The sequence below is a fragment of the Pelecanus crispus genome, chromosome 10 (genome assembly GCF_030463565.1).
Source record: "Pelecanus crispus isolate bPelCri1 chromosome 10, bPelCri1.pri, whole genome shotgun sequence".
In the NCBI taxonomy this organism is placed as follows: Eukaryota; Metazoa; Chordata; class Aves; order Pelecaniformes; family Pelecanidae; genus Pelecanus; species Pelecanus crispus.
In genome coordinates, this window is record NC_134652.1 from 29,765,118 (window position 1) to 29,786,639 (window position 21,522).

The window sequence follows — 21,522 nt, forward strand, 5'->3', positions numbered from 1 at the left end:
ATTTGCTCAAATATATCAGCTCAGCTGACTGACAGAACATGGTGCATTTGGGAAAATTGCTCTCCAATATAAAGTGATCATGAGGGTTGGTTTGTGTGTGTGTGTGTGGTTTGGTTTTTTTTTTTTTCCCCCTTGTGCTCAACTATTGCTGGTCCAATTGCAATGAAACATTAAAATCCCACCAAAAGGGAGCAAAGTTAGGAAAATGCAAAGATCCTATCAAAACCCACTTGTGACATTTAATAAACAAAAGTTATTTAAGGAAGACAGAAAGATCTCCCCCAAACCTCCTAATGTAAAAAGCAAAGTTTCACCAGATTTTATTCAACTGGGTATCAGTTGCTTCACCCTGGAAATTTGATAGGATTGACATTTTGTGACAACTCACAATCTACTTGGGCTTCCCTTATAGTTTAGGTAGCTAGGTTAGTAATTCAGGGTGATTTTACCCAGTGACTTATAACAAAATTCTTATCCATAAATTTGTTACCCAAAAGGGTATAGTGTTGGTTCCATTATAAAATTTAAAAAAAAAAGGTTTTTATTAATAATTCTAGTTATTTCAGTAATATTAATAACACTTTATGAAATTAAGGTTTGGGGTTGGGGGGGGTTCAATTGAACAATGAATTAAATCTGCTTCTTCACTACCTAAGGAAATTGGGAAAATTTATCAGAAAACAGATACAGATATCTATATCTGCACTAATTAAGCTCCTGTGTTATTGATAGTATGTGGAAGGCCACCTGTAGAGGCAACCTTTATCAGATTTCCATCTCCTCTGAGGTATTCTTGGAAGGGAACTTTTTTGTGTTACTTGTAGCTACATTTTTGCAAAGTGACTGGTGTGTGCTGAAGTATCTGGCTTTCCTTCCAGAATATAATGATCTTGATATTTGGAAAACATTAGTGTCTGTGTTGGTTATGGTGACACATGGTGACAGCTGCTAAACTAAGAACACCAGTAAATCAGTTACTGAATTCTACAGATTCTGTAGATGATGTGTATACTACTTGAGTGACAGTGATATCTCCAGTGGGAGTACATGTAGACTTAAAACAAGCACTGCTTAGGGATTGTAGGATAGCACAGGCTTTGGTGCCATGTGATAAAACACATTTTCCATATAGATTTCAGGTCTTAGACATTCCTTATTCCTGTGATACCTGTGCATCTCAAAACATACCTTTCTCAGAAATTCCTAAGAAGTGGGAAACTTCTGTTATGCCTGTTGTAATAGGTGAGAAACCCAAAGTTAGAAGAGACAGTGATTTGTCCAAGGTAACGTAGCTACTCTGTGGGAGGAAGCAACTGAAGCAGTGTCCTAACTTTTGGCACATTCCTCCTCTTTAGTCACTTCTGGTTTGCTTCATTTTGCCTAGAAAAGAGAAGAGGAGGAAAGACAAAAGGGTGAAGAACAGATAAGGCAGCAGGAAGAAATCCGAGCAAAAGAGTTGTATCTGAGGCTCAAGCAAGCTCAGCAGCATAGTCAACACAGTGACGATGACCAGGAGTGGGAAGAGCAGTGTGAGTAAAATTACCTTCATGGGATTAATGTATTTCTAAAAGAAAATAAAAGGAGACTTGTAGAGTGGAGAAAGGTGTTGCTGAAAATCTCTTCTACCTAGAGCAATGCAAAATGCTATATTATTTTGCAGGAAATTACCAGCTTGACCTTACAAACAGAATTACTGTGAGTTTACCAATTTCACATTTCTGTCTGAATAAGAATCCATGTCAATGCCTTATAGAAATTTTTTATGTACTGTGACCAAGATCATTAATTTTTCTCTAACGTAATTAACAGTTTTGGCTTAGTAATAATAATTCTGGACACTGTTATATCAACAGCTTGTCTTCAGCTATCTCTGAAGATGTAAAATCTGTCTTCATCTGTATTTTAATTACTTCCATATGGTGATGGGGTCAAGCTATGATATCAGCACTGAAACTCACTTCATTTCAAAAGATTACAGTAAATAATACTTAGATTGTTGCCCTGAAAAAAATCCTTATGGTGATGATCTCACTCTATGGAGGTGCTGTTCCTTTTTAGCCACACTGAAATTCTTTATTAATATCACCATTGTGATTAATTTAAAAATACATTAGTGATTTTTAAAACTCTACAAGGAACAGAACAAATATATTACTATATATATGTATACATACATGCTGTAGGTAAGTAAACGTCCACACTATGAGTAAAAAAGACTTAATAGGTTACTGTGAATAAAATGTATGTCTACTCCATCTGGAGTCTATTGTATAGTTGGCTTTAGAAGTAGGAAGTTTGTTTGCAGTAAGAATTGTGCATTTTTGTTCGGGGAAGAATATTTTTTTTTATTTCCCTTATCTGTACTGATTTAATTACGCTGCAGAAAAAAGAAATTTAATGATTGGAAAGTTTTAGCTCGTGGGGTTATTGTATTAATTATATATAGCACAAAGGTTAATCAGCTAATACTAAAAATGGAGTTTGAGGGAGCTGATAGTATGTTTTGCATGAAATACCTCATGAAGTAGGAAAAAATATTGCTGTAGTGTTACTTATTTCCTGACAGAAGTAAAAACAATGTTTCAAAATATGCAATGAGTTTATTTGATGGTTTTAGTCATCACTTCAGGAGTTTCTGAAGACTAATTACTGAAGTTCTATTACCTGGAATTGATGTGATAGTGAATCATTCTGTACAACATGAATTAAATCTATGTAAGATACACTGGTGCCATTTTCCAAGCTCATAGCAGGCTATGCTCTTTTTTGATCAATAAAACCTCTGTATATTACACTGTCAATAAAGAGAAGGTAATTATTTCCTGGAGAATTATCTAAATCCAGGTGTATGTGTTTATTTGGAAAGGAAAACTGTAGCTTTCTGTAATTTGGGTGTTTAAGAGCAGAACGAGTTGGAGGAAAAAATAGCCCTTTAGTTTTGTAGAAAATAAGGCATTCTCAATTAGCGTCAGCTGGCAACCTAGCATAGAGGATGGTATTTAGCATTTCTTTGATGGTACATAAGGGGGAAAAAAAAATGAAAAAAGAAAAATCCAGCCTATCTTTACACTGAAATTGGCAACAAAATTAAAATACTAAAAACTAAAAAAAATAAAACACTATAAACAATACTAAAACGAGCTATCATTTTCCTACTATTGCATTAAAGAGGTAACTGAGGTTTTAAAGTGTTGTCTCAGTTTTCTCAAGGAATGCTGGCTGTACAGGGACAGATATCAGAAATACTACAGAAGAATTATGGGAGAAGGCAGCGAGGAAGGGAATAAACTGTGAAAAGTTTTGACCATGATTTCTGTAATGGCATGTTTGGTGTGTCAGAACACTTTTGACTGCATCATACGCTGATGGCTATAATCTACCACCAGTATTTTTTCTGTTGTAAACTTTGGAGTATTCTATATGGTCTGAAGGAATTCTATCACCTTCAGTCTGTGTGCCTCAATACCTATAGACCTGTCTGCTTGTGGTCAAAAGGGTGACCGACTGCAGCTCATGTAATTTCAAGCCATCTACCCTGCTCGCCAATAATAGTGCTGCTGTGGCAAAACAAAAGCTCAGCACCTTCTAGCTGGTGGCACCACAATTGGGTTTTGCAGCCTACTATAAATTCTGTGCTGCCAGAGTTTATGCTGTTATCAGTAATTGATTTAGCATTAAGCTAACTGCAGACTAATGACTAGAGTGTATCACAGCCTTATTTATCCTCTTACGTTTATCTCGGTGTCTCAATTTATCCCAGTTGGTTTGAGGGCTTAGAACTGTGCTCCATTAGCAAATGGGTGTGACAACTTAAGATACGAAGATGCAGTGTTTAGTGCCTTATCTGAAACCAGTTCCTGGCTGGTTTAGACTATGGCATCAGACTTTGCATTGAGCTTCCTGAGGAATGTTAACATCTTCCGTTTCCTTAACTTTGCTGCAGAAGCCAGAGCCTCCAGCAGGCATGCAATAACAAATATTTGGAAGTGGGAAATCTGAAACTGCTATGGAATGAAGTACTACCTCAGGTTCACGAGATTTTTCACTTTTGATTTCAGTTCCAGACTTTTTTTTTTTCCCTTTCTATGGTAATCCTTTAATTTTGTCTTCAAATATTCCTTTGGGACACCAAGAGGAAATTTAGTCAAGTTAGGCAAAGCTATCCACTTTTCATCTTTTATAAGCAATAAATAAATGCATGAATGCATAAGAGAATTACAAGCAGATGTAATATTAACATCTTTTGTCTCTACACACCTGCAATGGAAACCATATTGCCCATTAGGAACAAGGCCAGGCTCCTTTGTGTCTTACCTCCTTGATGTCAGCTCTTCATATTCAACAGTGCTGGGGGGTCAGCACTGAAGAGGAACAGCAGTGCTAGAGCAGCTATTGTGGAGAGCAAATGTAGCAATGATATTGATGACACTACTAATTTATTTAGTAGATGGAATTTAGAATGTGATGAGGATTCATCTCTCCTCATCACATTATCCCTCAGCTGTTTATTGCCAAGGCAATAAGCAAAGCGTTGCTAATATTAGTTTCTGTTGTTTGGTTCAGTTTGCTTGTGCTGTTTGCCTGATTGTGCCAAATAACAATAAAAGTCCATTGAACCGCTGTGTTAATTGAAATACATAATTTTAGTGCTTTTTAATATACTAAAAGACAAATGCAGAATAACTTGAGAAATCAGTACTAAAAAGACAAAAATGATGTTGTAAGAGCAATTGTACACTTGGATTTTATATACTGGGTATACGTTGGGGTATTTTAGGGGGCAGCTGTGAGTTAATATGGGGAGCAAGTATATCGGTTGGCAAATGAGAAGATGAATACTGGGAAAGACTGATTCAGAGTCCACTGTTCAAAGCTCTTATTCTTTGAAACAGAGAAGTGAGAACTAAGGCTCAGCTTGGATAGAGGAGTGTATATATTCTGATTAGTTCTGGACCTTTCTACAGGCTGTCCCATTTGTAGGTTTCTAGAGTATTCAATAAACAATACCCGATATCACAGTCTCTGTGTGACCTCTCTGTAAGAGCAGAAAAGGAATCTGCAAAAGATAATAAGAAAAACTGTAGCATAAATGTTCATCTGATTGAATATTGCAAAAGGCATTCTGTTAGTACACTTACAAACCCCTGCAACCTGCATCAAGCAATGAAGTGCTCAGATACCATCTGACCAGCTGTACTCATCTCCAGACAAAAATTATTCCAGTAAAAATGTAAACAGTGTTGAGTGACTTGATCTACTCTTACGCCTTTCCCTAAGCACCCACTTTTGGTCTCTGTTGGAAGTAGGATACCAGGATGACTCATTATAGCTTCTTTTAATTGTTACATTTTTATGTTCTTCTACAAACTATGTCTATGAATTTATTTTTGTCTGAATTTTAAAGGAATTTATGTTTGTTTGGTACTTATCTTCCACAGAAATTCAAGTGAGTGAGTTTAGTGGCAGGAACATTTGATAAAATGCTGAATTTTAAAGTGAGTAGTCCCCAGTACAGCTATGCATTAACTAAGCAAGTGCTCAACCTTAAGTATGTGCTCACTGAACTTCAATAGGTCTCAGAGTGCATTGTTGAATAGGGATGCGATTATTTACATGCTTTCAGATAAGATGATTGCTGAACTGGAGCCATATTGCAGAGTATTTGTGGGAAGTTATTTTCCAATTAGGAAACGGAAAAACACCGTATGATTTGTATATGCACTCAGAAAATTTGAAGATTGAATTTTATCTATTAAGTAGTCATTTTGAATTGCTCATAAATAAGCTTCCAAGAATTATTTACAAGCGTAAAGCTGAAACAAAATAATTTAAAAATGAGGATGCATATTCATGGGACATAGGGTTTGGGTTTTTTTTTTTCTGCTTTCACATAGCTCTGACTGTAACTCACAGCTCTTCAAAAGCACAAAATAGATTATACAAAATGGGGATTTCCTAGTCTCTCACAAATTGTGTGATCAGGTTTAGCTGCAGCACAGCATGTATTAATCCTCATCTGTATCAAAAGATTTGGTATTAGAACTTTGCCAGGACTGCTAATAGAGATTTCCCAATCCTAAGTGAAAATACAAAAGGCAATCTTGTATTTTCACTCAAAAGACAACTTAGGTTAGCATAGTGGAAATATAGATTCTTGTAAACTGTTCAAGGTAAACAAGGCAAACTCAAATTAAGACCTATAGGATCAGAAGAGCTATTGCATACACGAGCCTTGTGGTTTCTTCTTTGTTGTTAGAGTATGTTCTTTGTTGTTAGAGTATGTTCACTCTGCAGGTCATGTAGGCATGTCCAAGCTGGCTTTGAACTATTTATTTCTAGTAATGATAACCGTATAATCATGACAGCACAGACCTCAGTCTGAATATTTTTACCAGTTTTCCAGGAGGGCTTGGTAACCCATTTTTGGCCTGCTTTACTGCAGCTGCAATCATAGAATCATAGAATCGTCTAGGTTGCAAAAGACCTTTAAGATCATCCAGTCCGACCATTAACCTACACTACCAAGCCCACCTAAGCCAATCAAGGGTAGACTAGACTAAACCATATCCCGAAGTGCCACATCTACCCGTTTTTTGAACACTTCCAGGGATGGTGACTCCACCACCTCTCTGGGCAGCCTGTTCCAATGCTTGAAATCATATTGAATTTTGAATTCATATTGAATCATATTGGCATCTAACCTATATAAACAGCTCAGGCATTTCTACACGCATTACAGTGCCATCAGGGCAGAATTGTGGTTAATTTTATGAGCGCTGAAGGAGGTTGTACCTGTTGTTGGTATCACTAACACTAGAAGAGGAAACTAGTAGTGGAGATGGTCTTATGGGAACTGGCTGAATGGTAGATTTCCTGCAAGCTTGACAAATCAAATTCCTGATTTTCCAGTCTTGTCAGTCCTGACATTATTCTGTAATATAAAAGGAAGATGAAGAAAATGTAAATTATTATTTGTAGTAATTCTTGATACTAGGTGTATGGACCTATAGTGATGATTCAGAGATTTTAAGGATGGAGGACATCATTCAGATATCTAGTCTCCCTACTGAAAACATTGACTGTTGAATTTAATGCTTTGCATAGGAGTCATGCCAGAAGTACATTTACTGTAAAAGGACAGCCAATCAAGAAAAGTAACCTGTTCTTACTTAAAACAGTACTAGAAGTCCTGACTACTTTTGCTTTCTTATTGTAAGAAAGGCTCTGATGTGTCCTGAAATACAAGTAGTGCAGAATTTGTGGCTTCTCCGATCCTAGAATATTTGTGCTACACTTGATCTGGATATAAAGTTCTTATTTCTAGTGAGATGGTTCAGTCAGAGATAAACATGAATATTCATTAAATTCTATTGTAAGAAAAACCTGCTACGGAAATATGTCCAGATTTACCTTCAGACTTTGCATGACTTTCTCAAAACAGATAAATTTGTGGGAGGTATTGGTAAGGAAGGACGGTTCATGTGACACATGTCGTCTTGTCTGGAGTGTAATGAAAAACTTTTTGTAGATTCCTGACTGCAGATGGCTGGATGAATCTTTATCCACGATACTCTTTCCAGCCACCAAAACCAGTTACTGATGCTAGTGACTTTGATTATTTACCTGACACAAAGTCCCTTGACCAGTCAGAGAGTTTTAAAAGAAACTTGGGATAACAGAGCAACAGAGATCCACAGTAGGAGCTGTACTAGACAATTCCTAAAGATAGAGGAGTGTGAGGAAAGAGAGAGAGGTTTCTGGGAATAACTGTAAGGAATGGGATAGGGAGAAAATCAAGGTTCCAGTAATGGGGGGGGGGGGGGGGGGGGGAATAAAAAAAGGATTAAGAGACCTTATGCATCCCTGTGGTCAATAATACAATTCTTCAGATACCTCAGTTGGGAAAGTTCAATAAAAATTCTTCTTAACATGAAAGAGATGGTTATATATGTGTATATATATGTATAAAATCTATATGCATGCGTTTAGATATCTATGGCATGCAGCCTTCCTTATCCTGATATATATACAGACACATACAGACATGTATGGGTATGTACACATATGTAAACACATATACGTATATATGGATGGAACTTTCAAAAAGTTTCCTGAATGTTAATATTTGACAGGTGTAAACTATGTGTTAAACCACGACACTATGCTACCTCTCCCCATTGTTTTGTGATAAGAAATATTAAAATTTGATATGGGTTGGGAAAATGTGGTCCAGGTCACTGGCTTCTGGTGGTATAGATTTATTAGCTAGCAAAAATACAGTAGGCATGTCTGTTAACAAGAGTGTCTGTTGCTGAGGAAAGTGGGGCATGAAGATACCTTGCTGTTTTCATTACCAGGTAGCATGTACATCAGTAGAAAAGAATCCCAGAAAGCTCCAGGCAGTCTGCCCTCGATCTGTATACTGTGATTGCGACAAATGACTGGTTTGTAAATGTCTTACCAAGCTGCATTGCACTCATCTTCTTTGCTGTCTTTCATGTTGTTACAAACACAAAGTCCACGTTTAAAGCAGGATTATTGAGTGGCTTTACAAAGGATAAATCACAGAAATTTTGTAACTAATATACTTGACCCATTGAAGTAGTATATTTAGATGACGTCATCTACCCTTAAAAATTGCCTGTAAGATAAATAGTGAAACCTGTTACTCATATTGTCTGTGCTGTACAGTTGTTTGTTACTCCATTTAGCTAAAACTACAGGGTATGTAGTCAAATGAAACTGAAATCCTGCCTGTTATATACATATGACGCATCTGTGACTTGTTTATTATGCTATCTTGATGAGCTTTTAGTCCTGTATATCTTTAAACCTATGATAATATTATATAACTCTAAGCTTAAAGGTTTCTTCTTTTTCCCCCATTTGCCCAGAGGGTTTTCTTTCTTTTCATTTTACTTTAAGTGATTTTATTTCTTGATTCCATTAAACCTTTTTGTAATTTGGACAAATCCATTTATACTTCTGCTTGCTTTAAATCAGGAGTGTAAACCAGAGGCACGCAAACAACCTAATGAAATGCAGCTGTCTGGTATTATATCATGCATTCCTAGTCACAGGTACAATCACAGTAGAGTAAGAAATAGTGTGTGCCCTTTATGAATTGGGTATGATCTAAGCCAAGATAGTCATGGCAGGATTGGTAATTGCTACTGGAGGCAATAGCTTGCTTCTTTAATATTTGCTTCACTGGATGTTAAAGGTTTGTTTTGCACTGGAATAATTTGCCTGCCTGAAGTTATTTGTGTCTCAAAAAAAATCATCAAAACGGGGTTTGAGGCACCAGAAAAGAGCTGATAGATGACGAATATTTGCAGTGCAATTCTTGGTGCATTTAAGTTATACTAATTTGAAAACAGGATTGTTAGTACATTAGTTTTAAAATGAAGAAGCTTTAGTGAAAGATGCCTGACCTGCAATGGCCAGAGCAGCCATCTCGTTTCAGGTTATGGAAATATGTAACTGCCCAGTCAGTGCCATTGATAGGTGTGTATTAAATTTTCCAGTACAGATTCTGGTTCTTTATATGCAATTTCAGAGACTCAGGTATGGGACAACCCCATCCATAGCATCAGCATGCTCTTTCCAATGGCTATTTATTTCTCCATTGTTACTGAAACCATTTTTAGAGTACAATTATCAAGATGGAGGCTTTTGTGACTTTAAGTACTGTAACAAAGATAACATACGCCTTTCAGAAAGAAAGCAACATTAACAACAAAAAGTGTGGTCTACATGTTAGTTTCTGTAATTGTAAGTTTTGGGAGTAGCTCCTGCAGTTCTAGTTATGTGCATAGTTGCAAAGAATTCTGTTAAACACAGGCTTAATTTTAAGCAGTAGTTAACATTCTCCCTTGAAAGATAAAACTTGGTGCACTGCCAGTGGGAAAGATGTCCTGAAGAAGAATTTCTCTTCTTACAGCCAAAGCAAGTGTCAGGTGTAATCGCAGTATGTAGAGGCTCAGTTATTGCCAGTAATCAGTTCATTGATAGCTCAGGTCTGGCATGCTTCATCTAGTGGTGGGCCTGCATTTGAAGCATCAGGGAAGTCATTCAGTTAGCTGTCTCTTTGATAGTGCATTGTAATTTATCCGTTCTTAAAATCAGGTCGTATAAGGAATAAAGGTAGCAAGGTGTTGTATAAGGAAAGGGCTAAATGGTTGGTTGTATTTCTAAAGTCTCTCCTCCCCATCCTTCCCACTCGTTCCCCCCAGTGCGCCGCTCCAAAGCTGCAGATGAGGAAAGAAGCCACCAAGCACGCAGGGCCCGGGATGAATACCGACGACAATCCTTGCGTGCCATCCAGAAGGGAAGAGTGGCTGGCCTCAGTAATTTGTTCCAGGGGACAAGCCTGAAGAACGATCAGGAGATGAAACTGAACAACAATAGTGCAAGACCTCTGCTGTCTCTCTCTGCAGCATCCAGGTTGGTTTGTACAGGAGTGACTTTGAAATAGTTTTCTGTTGAATCGCTCCCTCTCCAGACCCCACTGTTTCAACAAGCTGTTCTTCAGTTGCTGGGAATTCTGAGAGTCTTGCTTTTTACTATGACCTTAAAAAAAAAGGATGTTTTAAAGAAAAATGAAAACAGATTGAATACTTAATGTAAACTAAATGCCATTTATTTTTCAGACAGATTTCTTAGAGCTCACACAGAGAGAGATGGGTCCTTCAAAAGTCCATATTAGATTAGTATGTAAGGCTGTGATATGGAGAAGTCAAATGGAGAAATTCTTAGGCAAGCCTTATGCATCAAGCCTAAAACTGCCTGCTGCTTAACAGCTCTGAAGCATTTTACAGAGAGCTGTCCTACTCCTAAGTTTCAGGGGTTTTAAGGGTTTTTTTTTTCAGGCAAAATCAAGTGTCTTTGTTTATTAATCTTTCATCTGACTATTTAAGGAGCACCATGAATGACAGAAGAGGAGAAGAATCCAAACTGGCAGATGGGTGCTAGAAAGTGGACTAGACACTCTACCCTTTTCCTGGTTATTTCTTATACTATTAATTTGGCTTCATGTGGTGATAAAGGCAACGTGAGCACTGGCAGGATGGTAGCATTAAATACTAAAAAAAAAAAAAAAAAAATAGTCCAAACAACCAATATCCGAGCTCAGAAAGGAAAGAGTCCCATTACATTGATTTTCTTTACCAGTCTGTATAGCACTAGGGAGAATCAGTCCTTCATTGTCTGGAAATGTGTTTTGCTTTGGCAACTTCTTTGCTCTACTGTGTTGGGAGACAGAAACCGTCCGGTAACAGCAGCCAAAACTCCCAGTTTGAGGAGGAATCAGAGTTTTACTCTGAGAAAGTAGGATCTTTCAAGTTACCATCAAATCAACTTGACAAAGGAATTCTCTCATTATTTTTCCAAACTACTTAATTTTCTTCAAATTGAAGTAATAAAAACACTAGTAGAAATGGCAGATTTTGAAAAAGACAGTCCATAACTTTGACCTGGAGTTCTGAGCTTAGGTTATTTACTATAGAATTTGGTGGTGTTAGATATGATCCTTTTCAAAAAGGGCTTGAAAAAAGGTGAAAAATATCCTGATCATTATCCAGCTCATGCTCAATACTATTTATCTGTTTCTAAGCTATGCCTATACTTCAAAAAAATATTTATTTTTCTTATCTCTTAAGACTCCTCTTTGTCTGTCCATGGCTTGATTGTGAAGGTATCAAGAAAAATAAAAGTTGCTTTAAACATGTGCTTTAATAGTGAATATACATAAATGTAAATAATTCAACCAACTTCTCGCACCTAACACTGGTATGGTAAAGCCTGAGCAGATGTGTATCTAAAATTTTACTTTGCCAGTGGCCTGGGAGGTCAAGGAGGAGATGCGCAGTATGTTGTTATTTACTGTTAGTGAGAGACAGATTTTTTGCCTCAAGGGAATGTGGATTCAGTGTTATGTTTCAGCATGAAGCATAGCTCCTGTAGTTCTTACCTTGCCTTGCCTTTTCTTTTAAAAAGTTGCATGAAAATAGTATGCTTTAATTTTTACTTGAGATCTCTCTCTCTTACAATTTCTGTATAGTTTAGAAAGCTTCCATTTGATTTTTTTCCTACTGTCTGATTTTGCTGAGTGTTCTCCTCCTGATGAAACCTTCGGCCTGCTTATTCACTTTTAACCTTTTGTCTGCTCTGGGTTTTTTTTATTTTTACTTTTGTGGTTGTTTTTCTTTCTTCCTGCCCCTGCTGAACAAGCTCAACCACAGTAGCTGTATAGAAACTGACAGAGTAATTTCGAGATTTGGCCCAGGGCACAAAAAATTGTGGATTTGACAAGTTTTTCAAAACTTAACTGAATTAGAGAGAAATGAGTTAAGAAAGGAGAATGGACTGTAGAGCCCTGGAATTCAAAGGATTTCTTGTTTCTTTATAGAAAATATTCAAAAACAGACACAAGAAACACACATAGGGTTTGTTTTTTTTTTTTTTTTTTAATGTGTGTCTATATGTAGCCAGCTACTGTGCTGGGCACTGTGAAGTGTATGTCTCACCAAATGAAAGTGAAATTATAGTATGCATAGCCTTCATCCTGCTTATCTGAAGAAGAACTGTAGTGGAGATGTGGTGATTTGTGCTAACAGTTTGAGCACCTAGAAACCCATGGGATTTCTAACTGTACAGAAATCCATTGTAAAACCTCACTTTTACTACTGTTATCAGGGTAAATGAGATTGTATGCTTAATTGGAATGCAGTCATACTTTCATTTGATATAATATACCTTAGTCTTTATTTGGGGTAGCTAGATGGATTTTCCACATATTTTACCCGATTTGCCTCCTATTAGCTAAAATAATCTAAAATGCATAGGAAGTAGTAGAAACAGTAAGGGACATTGGCAAGTAGGGAATGCAAAAGGAACGTAAGAGTTTAAACAAAACATTCCCTTTATCATGCTCAGTGGTTCGGATACACAACCTATTATAGCTGATTCTGATTTAGAATTTCTTGCCAGTGAAAAGGAGTATATTCTAAGCAAAAAAAGATAAACTTTGCTTATCAATATGTACATTGGAATAAAAATGAGGTGGAAAAGGAAAGCTGACTGAAATGTCTGTTGCATCTTTTGTGGTAAATGGTTTTTCAATTTAAGTTCAGTGCTTAAGAAAACGTTTAAGGTTCCATTGCAAATGTAAAATCAAGATATTCTGGTTCCCATAAGAGCTTAAAATAATTTTAACAAATTTAAAAAAGGTTAAAATAGTTCAGCGAGCTATACTGAACAGCAGTTATACTGACCATTTTGTATCTCTGTTTTGTAAATACATAAAGAGATTAATATTTATATTGTCCCTTGCTTTCATACAGTGCTAATTCTCTGTATGACTCTTCAGTAATTACTTGCCTTTCAACGCAGTAACATGTGGGAGCGTCCTTCTAGACCCTTTTCCCGAGATGTCATCATTCGCTGGTTCAAAGAAGAGCAGATCCCTCGACGTGCTGGGCTTGAGAGGAACACCAACAGGATTGCTCAATGGTTTCATGGTAATACACTGATCCTTCATTTCTTGTATAACAGAGCTGTAAGCATACGCTCAGGAAATAAATCTTGCCAGCTTTCATCACAAAAAGGAACATCAACTGACATTGTGAAACCTAGTGCCTGTTAAAACAAGATTTTTGCATCATTCTTGGTAGTAGTATATGATTTTCCTGTTTTCTTTTTTCTGATTAAATAGACTAATTTGTCATTCACATCACGAAAGCTTTTTTTTCAGGAATGTTTTGGCCAAAATATACCTGCTGTAAAATAGCAAGCCAAGAAAGAGGAATGAGACCAAGATAGGGTGAGGAGGACTCCAAAATAAACTAGCAAATACCGTAGTGACATGGTATGTGGGTGACTGACATTCAAGTTTTTGCTTTACCTGATTTGCAGGAAGGACTTGAACTCATATCTGTTTAATCCCTGCTGTACTTCATAACCGGGGTAGCATTTTTTCTTTCTCGCTTTCTTTTGCAAGCAAAAAATATTGAAAGATCTTTATTTTTCTCAAAAAAAACTTGGGACTGTATGATTTTAGGCAGTTTTCATGAAATGGGAAAACCAGTTCCTGTTCAGATCCATAATGTCATGCTGTCATATTTGCTGGAGTCCCTAGCACCTCTGAGGCTTTTGCTCTGTATAACATTTGCTATGCAGCTGAATCTTAGATACCAAATTCACAGGTAAGACATCTTATTTTCATAGGTATTAGCAATGATCTTTATATTTGTTAAACATGAAAAAAGAATTCTGGCTCAATAGTTGACATAACTGAGGGACTGGCAAGTCTTCAATCTGTTTTCATTGCTGCTTTTGGTGAGTCTGATAGTTCTTTGTTCAAAGCACTAAGCTGACCCTGATCCTATTTTTCATGATTCTCTAAGCATAAGATGAAGATATGTGGGCATTCTAAACTGAACCAGGCAAGGAAGATTTCTGAACAAGTTTAGTGTTTCATATATTTCAGATTTCTTTTTATGATACACAAATCCTTATGTGTTAAGACATCAGCAAGCTGCTACTTTCATTGGCTTAATTAGTCAAAGACAGTGCAGTCAGTCATGAATAGCTTGTAAATGCTACATACTTCCTTTTCTTATGAATGATGATGCAGACAGGGGTTTTTTTTTTTTGTTTCTTACAAAAGATATTTGGTGTGGTTTCTTCCTGAGACACACAATGATTAAAATTTCATCTGTGGACATTTTTCAAAAGTATTTTCAACCATGATCTTTCTGTGTGGTCCAATGGTAAATGTTTTCCCTGCTTGTGGGTAGTTCACATCCATATCAATTGACATGAGTAGTTACAAACAGAATTCATGCCTTAAGAAGGCATCTGGGCTTGAGCTAATGACTGTGCAGTCTTTCTACTAACTTCAGTGGCTTTTGGATTAGTTTATTAATCACTGCAAGAATTGAGGAATTCATGATCTTTCTTTGGTTTCTCAGATCATGCCGTTCATACCTTAAGAAACTGTGACCATATCTCAAGAAACTGTGACTGTCCAATGACATTTATAAAAGTGAGCAAAGTAGCTCATTGTCCTCCTCCCACTCAAGAAGCCTGACAAAGATAATTAAGGTAGATTCCCAGCACAAAGCTCAGTGGTTTTCTTTGCAGAGATCCACATGAATGCTGCTTTGGTACCTATTTGCTGGGTTGGCTGTTTTAGCTTCTGCAGCTCTGGTCAGATTCATCGTAATCCTTAGTGAACAACACAGCTGCCTTGTAACTCTTCTGGAGAGGTGGAAGCTAAACATCAGGTTGTTACAGATGCAGTAGTCAATGTTTTGTAGTGTTATGTAGTGTCTATGTTACGTTTTGTAATGTAGACAAACTTTGAGGAAAACCAACCAAACAAAAAACCCAGAGCAAAATATTAGGAAGTATTGACTACTTTTTTCCAGGAAAAAAAACCCCTCTTCGCTGAATTGGCCTCCAGTTTGTGGATGGGGGGAGTGGGGAGGGGAAGGCAACCAAAAAGCTTTTTGATCCAGCCAGAAGTCTTTTTTTATATTTATTTCTTATTAAAGTTAAGATTGTGACTTCTGTTAGGCCTGTTTAGGATCCTCAGTGTGGTGGTGTTTGCATTGTATTCAGGGAACCAGGACATTATATATGTTTTTTGTGTATGAACAAAAATACAGCAGAATATATCTGACTTGTATAAGAAATTGGAAATACAAATGAAAGCCATTCTGCAAAGCCCAGAATTATCGCTAACCACTTGAGCCAATGGGGCAATAATATAATCATCATTTGGATAGGTGGATGTTGCTGCAGAAAGAACTGCTGCCTAGTATTTAATGTTGTCTAGTGTTATGATGACAGGTTCTAGAAACCTCAAGCATCTCTCAAAACACGTATAATCAGGTCCTTCACATCCCTGAACAACTTCTGTATTTTCTTATATCCCAGTTTTGGACCATAAAATGGGAGTATAATATTCTGCCTCATGTTAAGGGCTTTTTAAATGCAATGCACTAAGAGATCTATTACACCAGTAGTGAAAAAGTAGATACTAATTTGTTAACAGAATTACACCTTTTTGCCAAGGTCAATAGACCTTTGCTTACCTGCTTTGACTGTCAGGTTGTTCAGGTTTTTGGCTAAAATTAAGCATTCACTGTCTTCAAGTTGTGCTATGGACATGTGATATTTTCTAATTACACAGAGATGAAGGTTTGAGACAGATGTGTTTGGCTAAAATAACGAAGTCCAAATAATAAAGCAAAAATGTCTTTACCCTCATATATTGGGCATATTTCCCACGTTAAGTCATCAAACTTATCTGGATTCTATTTTAAAATATGTTTTGTCTAGGGCATTTTCATGGTATGCCATATGTTACCCTGTTTCACATACCTAGGGTACCTGAAGTTTTCCTTTTGTCTTCATTTGAAGAATCACTACAAAATGTTTCATTTGAAGTGGAATGGTAAAGTCTGTAGTAAAGAAAAGTCTTTTTCAAATCTGAGCATTTCCTTCCTTATTCACAAAAAGTTTCTTCTTAAATGAATATCATCTTCAACTTCATCCATCTCTATTTGTCTCTTGAAATTGTTATCAGTTATCTGAACTCCACTAACAGATGTTTTTAGCTCATTTTGAATAGGCTTTACTGTTTTCTTGATTAAAAAAATTAACATGTTAAAGATACAAACTGTAATGTTCAGCTGAATTTTGGATGTAAATTCTACTATTTTTGTTACGTTTGAGTAATAGATCCCTGCCAAAACCTAGATCACTTACCCGTTCAATAAAGGATGATTTTTTGAGGTTTGTAAAGAAAAAAAAGTTATTTTAAAATATCTATTTTTAAATGTTATTTATAACTTAAAACCATCTTTAATCCCTTCAGAAACCATAAAATTAGATGATCGTTACTTCATTTGGATTGGGAAGCAATGAACCTTTAAGTGCCTTATGCTCACTTACTGGCCACAGTGCAATGATGCTCAGTTCTCAAACTGCTAAAATAAAGGAGAATCAGAGCAAGCAATTACGGTGTCACTGAGGCTATCATGGGATATAAGGTAATTGGTGTCTATATCTCTTGTACAAAACCCAGCTGTTTCTTTTGTATTTTTTAATAGTTGCCTTAGGTTTGAGTGAAAAGAATTATGTTCTCCCCCAGGCTTGGGGAAGAGTGGCTGGAAAGCTGCCTGGCCGAAAAGGACCTGGGGGTGTTGGTTGACAGCCGGCTGAACATGAGCCAGCAGTGTGCCCAGGTGGCCAAGAAGGCCAACAGCATCCTGGCTTGTATCAGGAATAGTGTGGCCAGCAGGAGCAGGGAGATGATTGTCCCCCTGTACTCGGCGCTGGTGAGGCCGCACCTGGAATACTGTGTCCAGTTTTGTGCCCCTCAGTACAAGAAAGACATTGAGGTGCTGGAGCGTGTCCAGAGAAGGGCAAGGAAGCTGGTGAAGGGTCTGGAGCACAGGCCTTATGAGGAGCGGCTGAGGGAACTGGGGTTGTTTATCCTGGAGAAGAGGAGGCTGAGGGGAGACCTTATCGCTCTCTACAACTACCTGAAAGGAGGGTGTAGTGAGGTGGGTGTTGGTCTCTTCTCCCAAGTAGTTAGCAATAGGACAAGAGGAAATGGGCTCAAGCTGTGCCAGGGGAGGTTTAGATTGGATATTAGGAAAAATTTCTTCACAGAAAGAGTGGTCAAGCATTGGGACAGGCTGCCCAGAGAGGTGGTGGAGTCACCATCCCTGGAAGCATTCAAAAAACATGTAGACATGGCACTTTGGGGCATGGTTTAGTGGGCATGGTGGTGTTGGGTTGATGGTTGGACTGATGATCTTAGAGATCATTTCCAATCTTAATGATTCCTAGTTTTTACTTTCATTAAAAATAATCCAGCCACCAAGCCAGGAAACACAAAATTGCTACTCTGCCCTTAACTGGTTTAGCGGTCGATTTGGTAGTGTTAGGTTAATGGTTGGACTGGATGATCTTAAAGGTCTTTTCCAACCTAAATGATTCTATGATTCTGCGTCTTCAGTTTTTGGACTATGAAAACTAAGAAATTAGTCTAAATTTAGTTAAAGATAAATTCTGATCATTTTGATAACCAGGAAGTTAATAGTCATTCTGATTTCTTGCCTGCTAATTGATGAATGTGGGCAGATGAGTCTAACTTACAAGGGCATCCTAGTGTTGTGTCAAGATGTATGAAACTTTTTTGTATATCTAAATTCAGAACATTCTTTGCCAAGATCTCTGTTGCTGGTACAGTTTGGAAGCTGGGAAGTAATTTGGTGTTTAGGATGGGAGGTCTGTGTCTCAAAAGGCTAGAAAGGGAGACACACTCATTGTTTTGGCCAAGTTTAGCTTTGAACTGGAATTTTCTTTTCAAATCTCTGTGCAACCCATGCAAAGTAAAGGGAAAGTTACCAGCCTTCCCTATATGTTGAAGACTTTTGCCAAACTCTATCACAGACATTAGCAAATTGTAGTTTTCAGTTTACTGCAGGCATAAGACACTGGGAATAGAATTCCTTACGGCAACAACACTAGAGGCCTTTTCCTCCCATAAGTATTTATCAAAAGGATGCTGGTGGCTGAAACGGGTAATATTTCCATTTGTTTGCTCTGTCTTTCATTTGTCCTTTAACCTTTCTCTCTTGCTTGAAATCTGTTTCAGCATTTATTTTTCATTCCCACTGGTTTGTCTGCTGTTACTTTTGATATTTTTTCATATTTTTTTTTAATTTCAGATGTTGACTTCTCACTCCCACATATTCTGTTCTACACTTGGTTATTTTCCATTCAGAACATAGGAGAGTGTTGCTGTTTACAGGGGTGGGGCTAATCTCTAAATGTTTCCCTAGCTTTAGTCGAGACCAGTGTTTTATGATAGTTGATGTTATTTATCCATGATATAAAAGGGATCTCTCGGGTGTATAATGAGTATAATATGGTATGACCAAATGAGGAATTTATTCATTGCCTGCCTGTGAGGTGGCTGTATGGATGTTCGCGAAGCATCTACTGTAGCACTATCAGATCTCTACTTGCCTTCAGGTTGAAAGGAAAGTTCAGAGGCTGATATCACAGATCTGGAAACATGAGGCAGTTGTCCTAAAGGTTGTACCTTTAAAATGGAATTGCAGTAGCAAGGTTCCTATCGTGGAGAACTATGTTTATCAAGGGAAATCAGGGTGGCAGCGCAGTTACTGGCTAAGAGAGTAGCAAGCTGTGAAGAAGTTGATCAGACCAAGTTGAAGGATGGATTGAAAAATGCTGAGAGAAGCAGAAGCTGAGTAATCCCTGAGGTCAGGGAAGCCAGGGAAGACAATTTTAGGTTTAACAGAATCATGTTGCAAATGTTTATAGTTCAAGGTTTAATTTCAGGTGGCTAATACTGTTTTCAGGAAGAAACTTGTTTTCAAGAGGAAAATGTAGCAGACCTAAATAGTGACAATGGTTCTGCAAATCAGATGCTCTCAGTAAAGGGTTCAAGACAATATTTCTGAAAGGCTACTAATTTTGAGTCCTTGAACAGCAGTGGCAACACAGGGCATACTGGTATAGCTGAAGTGTGGGAAATATATCTCATAAAATACAGCTTGTATTGTAATATTTTCTAAGGGACACGGAAATGGCATAATGGTTTGGTTTGAAAAACATCTAACGGTGAATACAGATTGCTGCTTTGAATATAAAAGCACGCTTTTTCTTCTGCTCTTGATGAAGAACCTTGCAATTATTCAGTAAATACAGGTTAGGAAGATGTAAAGCAAGTGGTGTAAATCCAGCAGAATTACAGCCCTCTTGATATTAATGATCTATTTTCTAATTCACTGCTTTATCATTATTTGGCTTTTACTTCTAATTGAGAATTTGCACAGATAGATTCTCTGCTTAAGTAAACTGAGCCCCAGGGGTCTGGGATTTTCTTTCCCTTCTAGAATTGTTGTTGATGGGCTACTTTATTGGGAAAAAGAGACAAGATCTTGTTAAAAATCTCCTCAATTCATTAAGAGCTTTTCCACTGTCTTCCACCGGCCCTGAAAGACACATCCAAAAAATAGCTATATGCAAAGCTTGGTACCCAAAACATCCTGTGATTGGAAACATCTGGAATGGAATCAGAATTCCTGATTCAACTGATAAAAACAGCTACAATAAAAGTTGTCAATTACAACGTACCTGTTATCTTGCACAGATTTTCAGGACAGCCCTGGGTCTCTAATTTATGAAGTAAGTGAAGAAAAGGAAGTGTGAGATTGAAAGAGTTACAGAATATCAAAATTTATTTTGAACAATTGTCTGGGAAAGATTTAAAAAAGACAACTTGCGAGATGATCGATTCAGAAGAGACTACGTCTTACCCTGTTTATCAAAAAGGTAGACTTCTCTGTTTTCTACTCTGCCAGCCAGTTCTCAGAGAGGGCTGACACGGTTGTGATCAGCAGTTTGAATGTCTGTAGACTTTGTGGCTTGTGACTGCTGCAGGTATACACCCGGGTCGACAAAGGCTGATAGTTACTGCCACCTGGTTGGTTTTGTGTAAAACAAGGAATGCCACAGTCATTTAGTATTAATCATCATTCCTAATCTGTGTGGATTTCTCCAAAAATATTGTTAGGAGCGAGTGTTACCTTTGCTGGGAATCTTGGCAGGAAGAACAGATATGGAACAAGTTTGGACACCAAGTTTGGACACCAAGTTACGCTCTCATCACATAACCCTGCGTTAGAAAATAAGTTGAGGCATACTGCTAGGCCTAGGTGGGGAGGTATGCACTGCTGTCGCCCCTGTTGTCCCTATTCTGTGGTTAACCAGTGCACATTAGTTTCCAAGGCTGCTTAGCCCTGTGCTTTTCATCACTGCTGAATTTAGACACAGAGATGAATGAGATTCATATCAGAACGGTTACGCAGGATGCATGAGAGCCCTCTGTTGTATTATATAAAGGGGTTGCTAAACACTGAATGAGACAAGTCAGGCTGGAAAATCTGTGTCTAGTGTTTGAAGGACCGATGATAGGCTCACTCTGGTTTTGCGCCATGGCCCTTAAATAGTAATAATGCTGTAATTGTACTTTACTTTGAAATAATTGTAAAGCAGAAATGTTTATAACCTACACATACAGGTTTTATTGGGCAGTATACGTGAACCAGTTTGTCTTTGCAGTTTTATATATATCCTCTGTATGGGTTGATTTACACATAGTTATTAGAGCCACGATCATCTGATTACTTGCTGTGAGACGGAACACTATTTTTTATCGTTCCAGAACATATTCCTGTCAAACATCTACTGGATGTTCTGATAGTATTTTTTCAAAGATAGCACAGTATTTGGAGTTAAGTGTTTAGATCCTATGGTGGATTCTGGTGCTTGATTATGGATGTCTAAAGTCAATTCAGACCCATAACATACCACAAAACCCGAATACTTCATCAGCTCTAATTCAGTTCTCAGCTTCTTCCTTAAGAAATGAGAGGTGTTTTGCTGTTTTCTGAGAAATAAGATGATCCTTCA

At 37.4% G+C, this 21,522-nt stretch overlaps 1 protein-coding gene across 1 annotated transcript in view; it reads left to right on the plus strand.

Annotated features, from left to right (window-relative positions):
* SH2D4B (SH2 domain containing 4B) overlaps positions 1–21,522 on the plus strand; it is a 67,390-nt gene that overhangs the window by 23,300 nt on the left and 22,568 nt on the right. Inside the window, exons 4-6 of the mRNA XM_075718036.1 lie at positions 1,385–1,529; positions 10,236–10,446; positions 13,393–13,520. Of these exons, the coding sequence (XP_075574151.1) occupies positions 1,385–1,529; positions 10,236–10,446; positions 13,393–13,520 (484 nt within the window). The remainder of the gene's footprint in view (positions 1–1,384; positions 1,530–10,235; positions 10,447–13,392; positions 13,521–21,522) is intronic.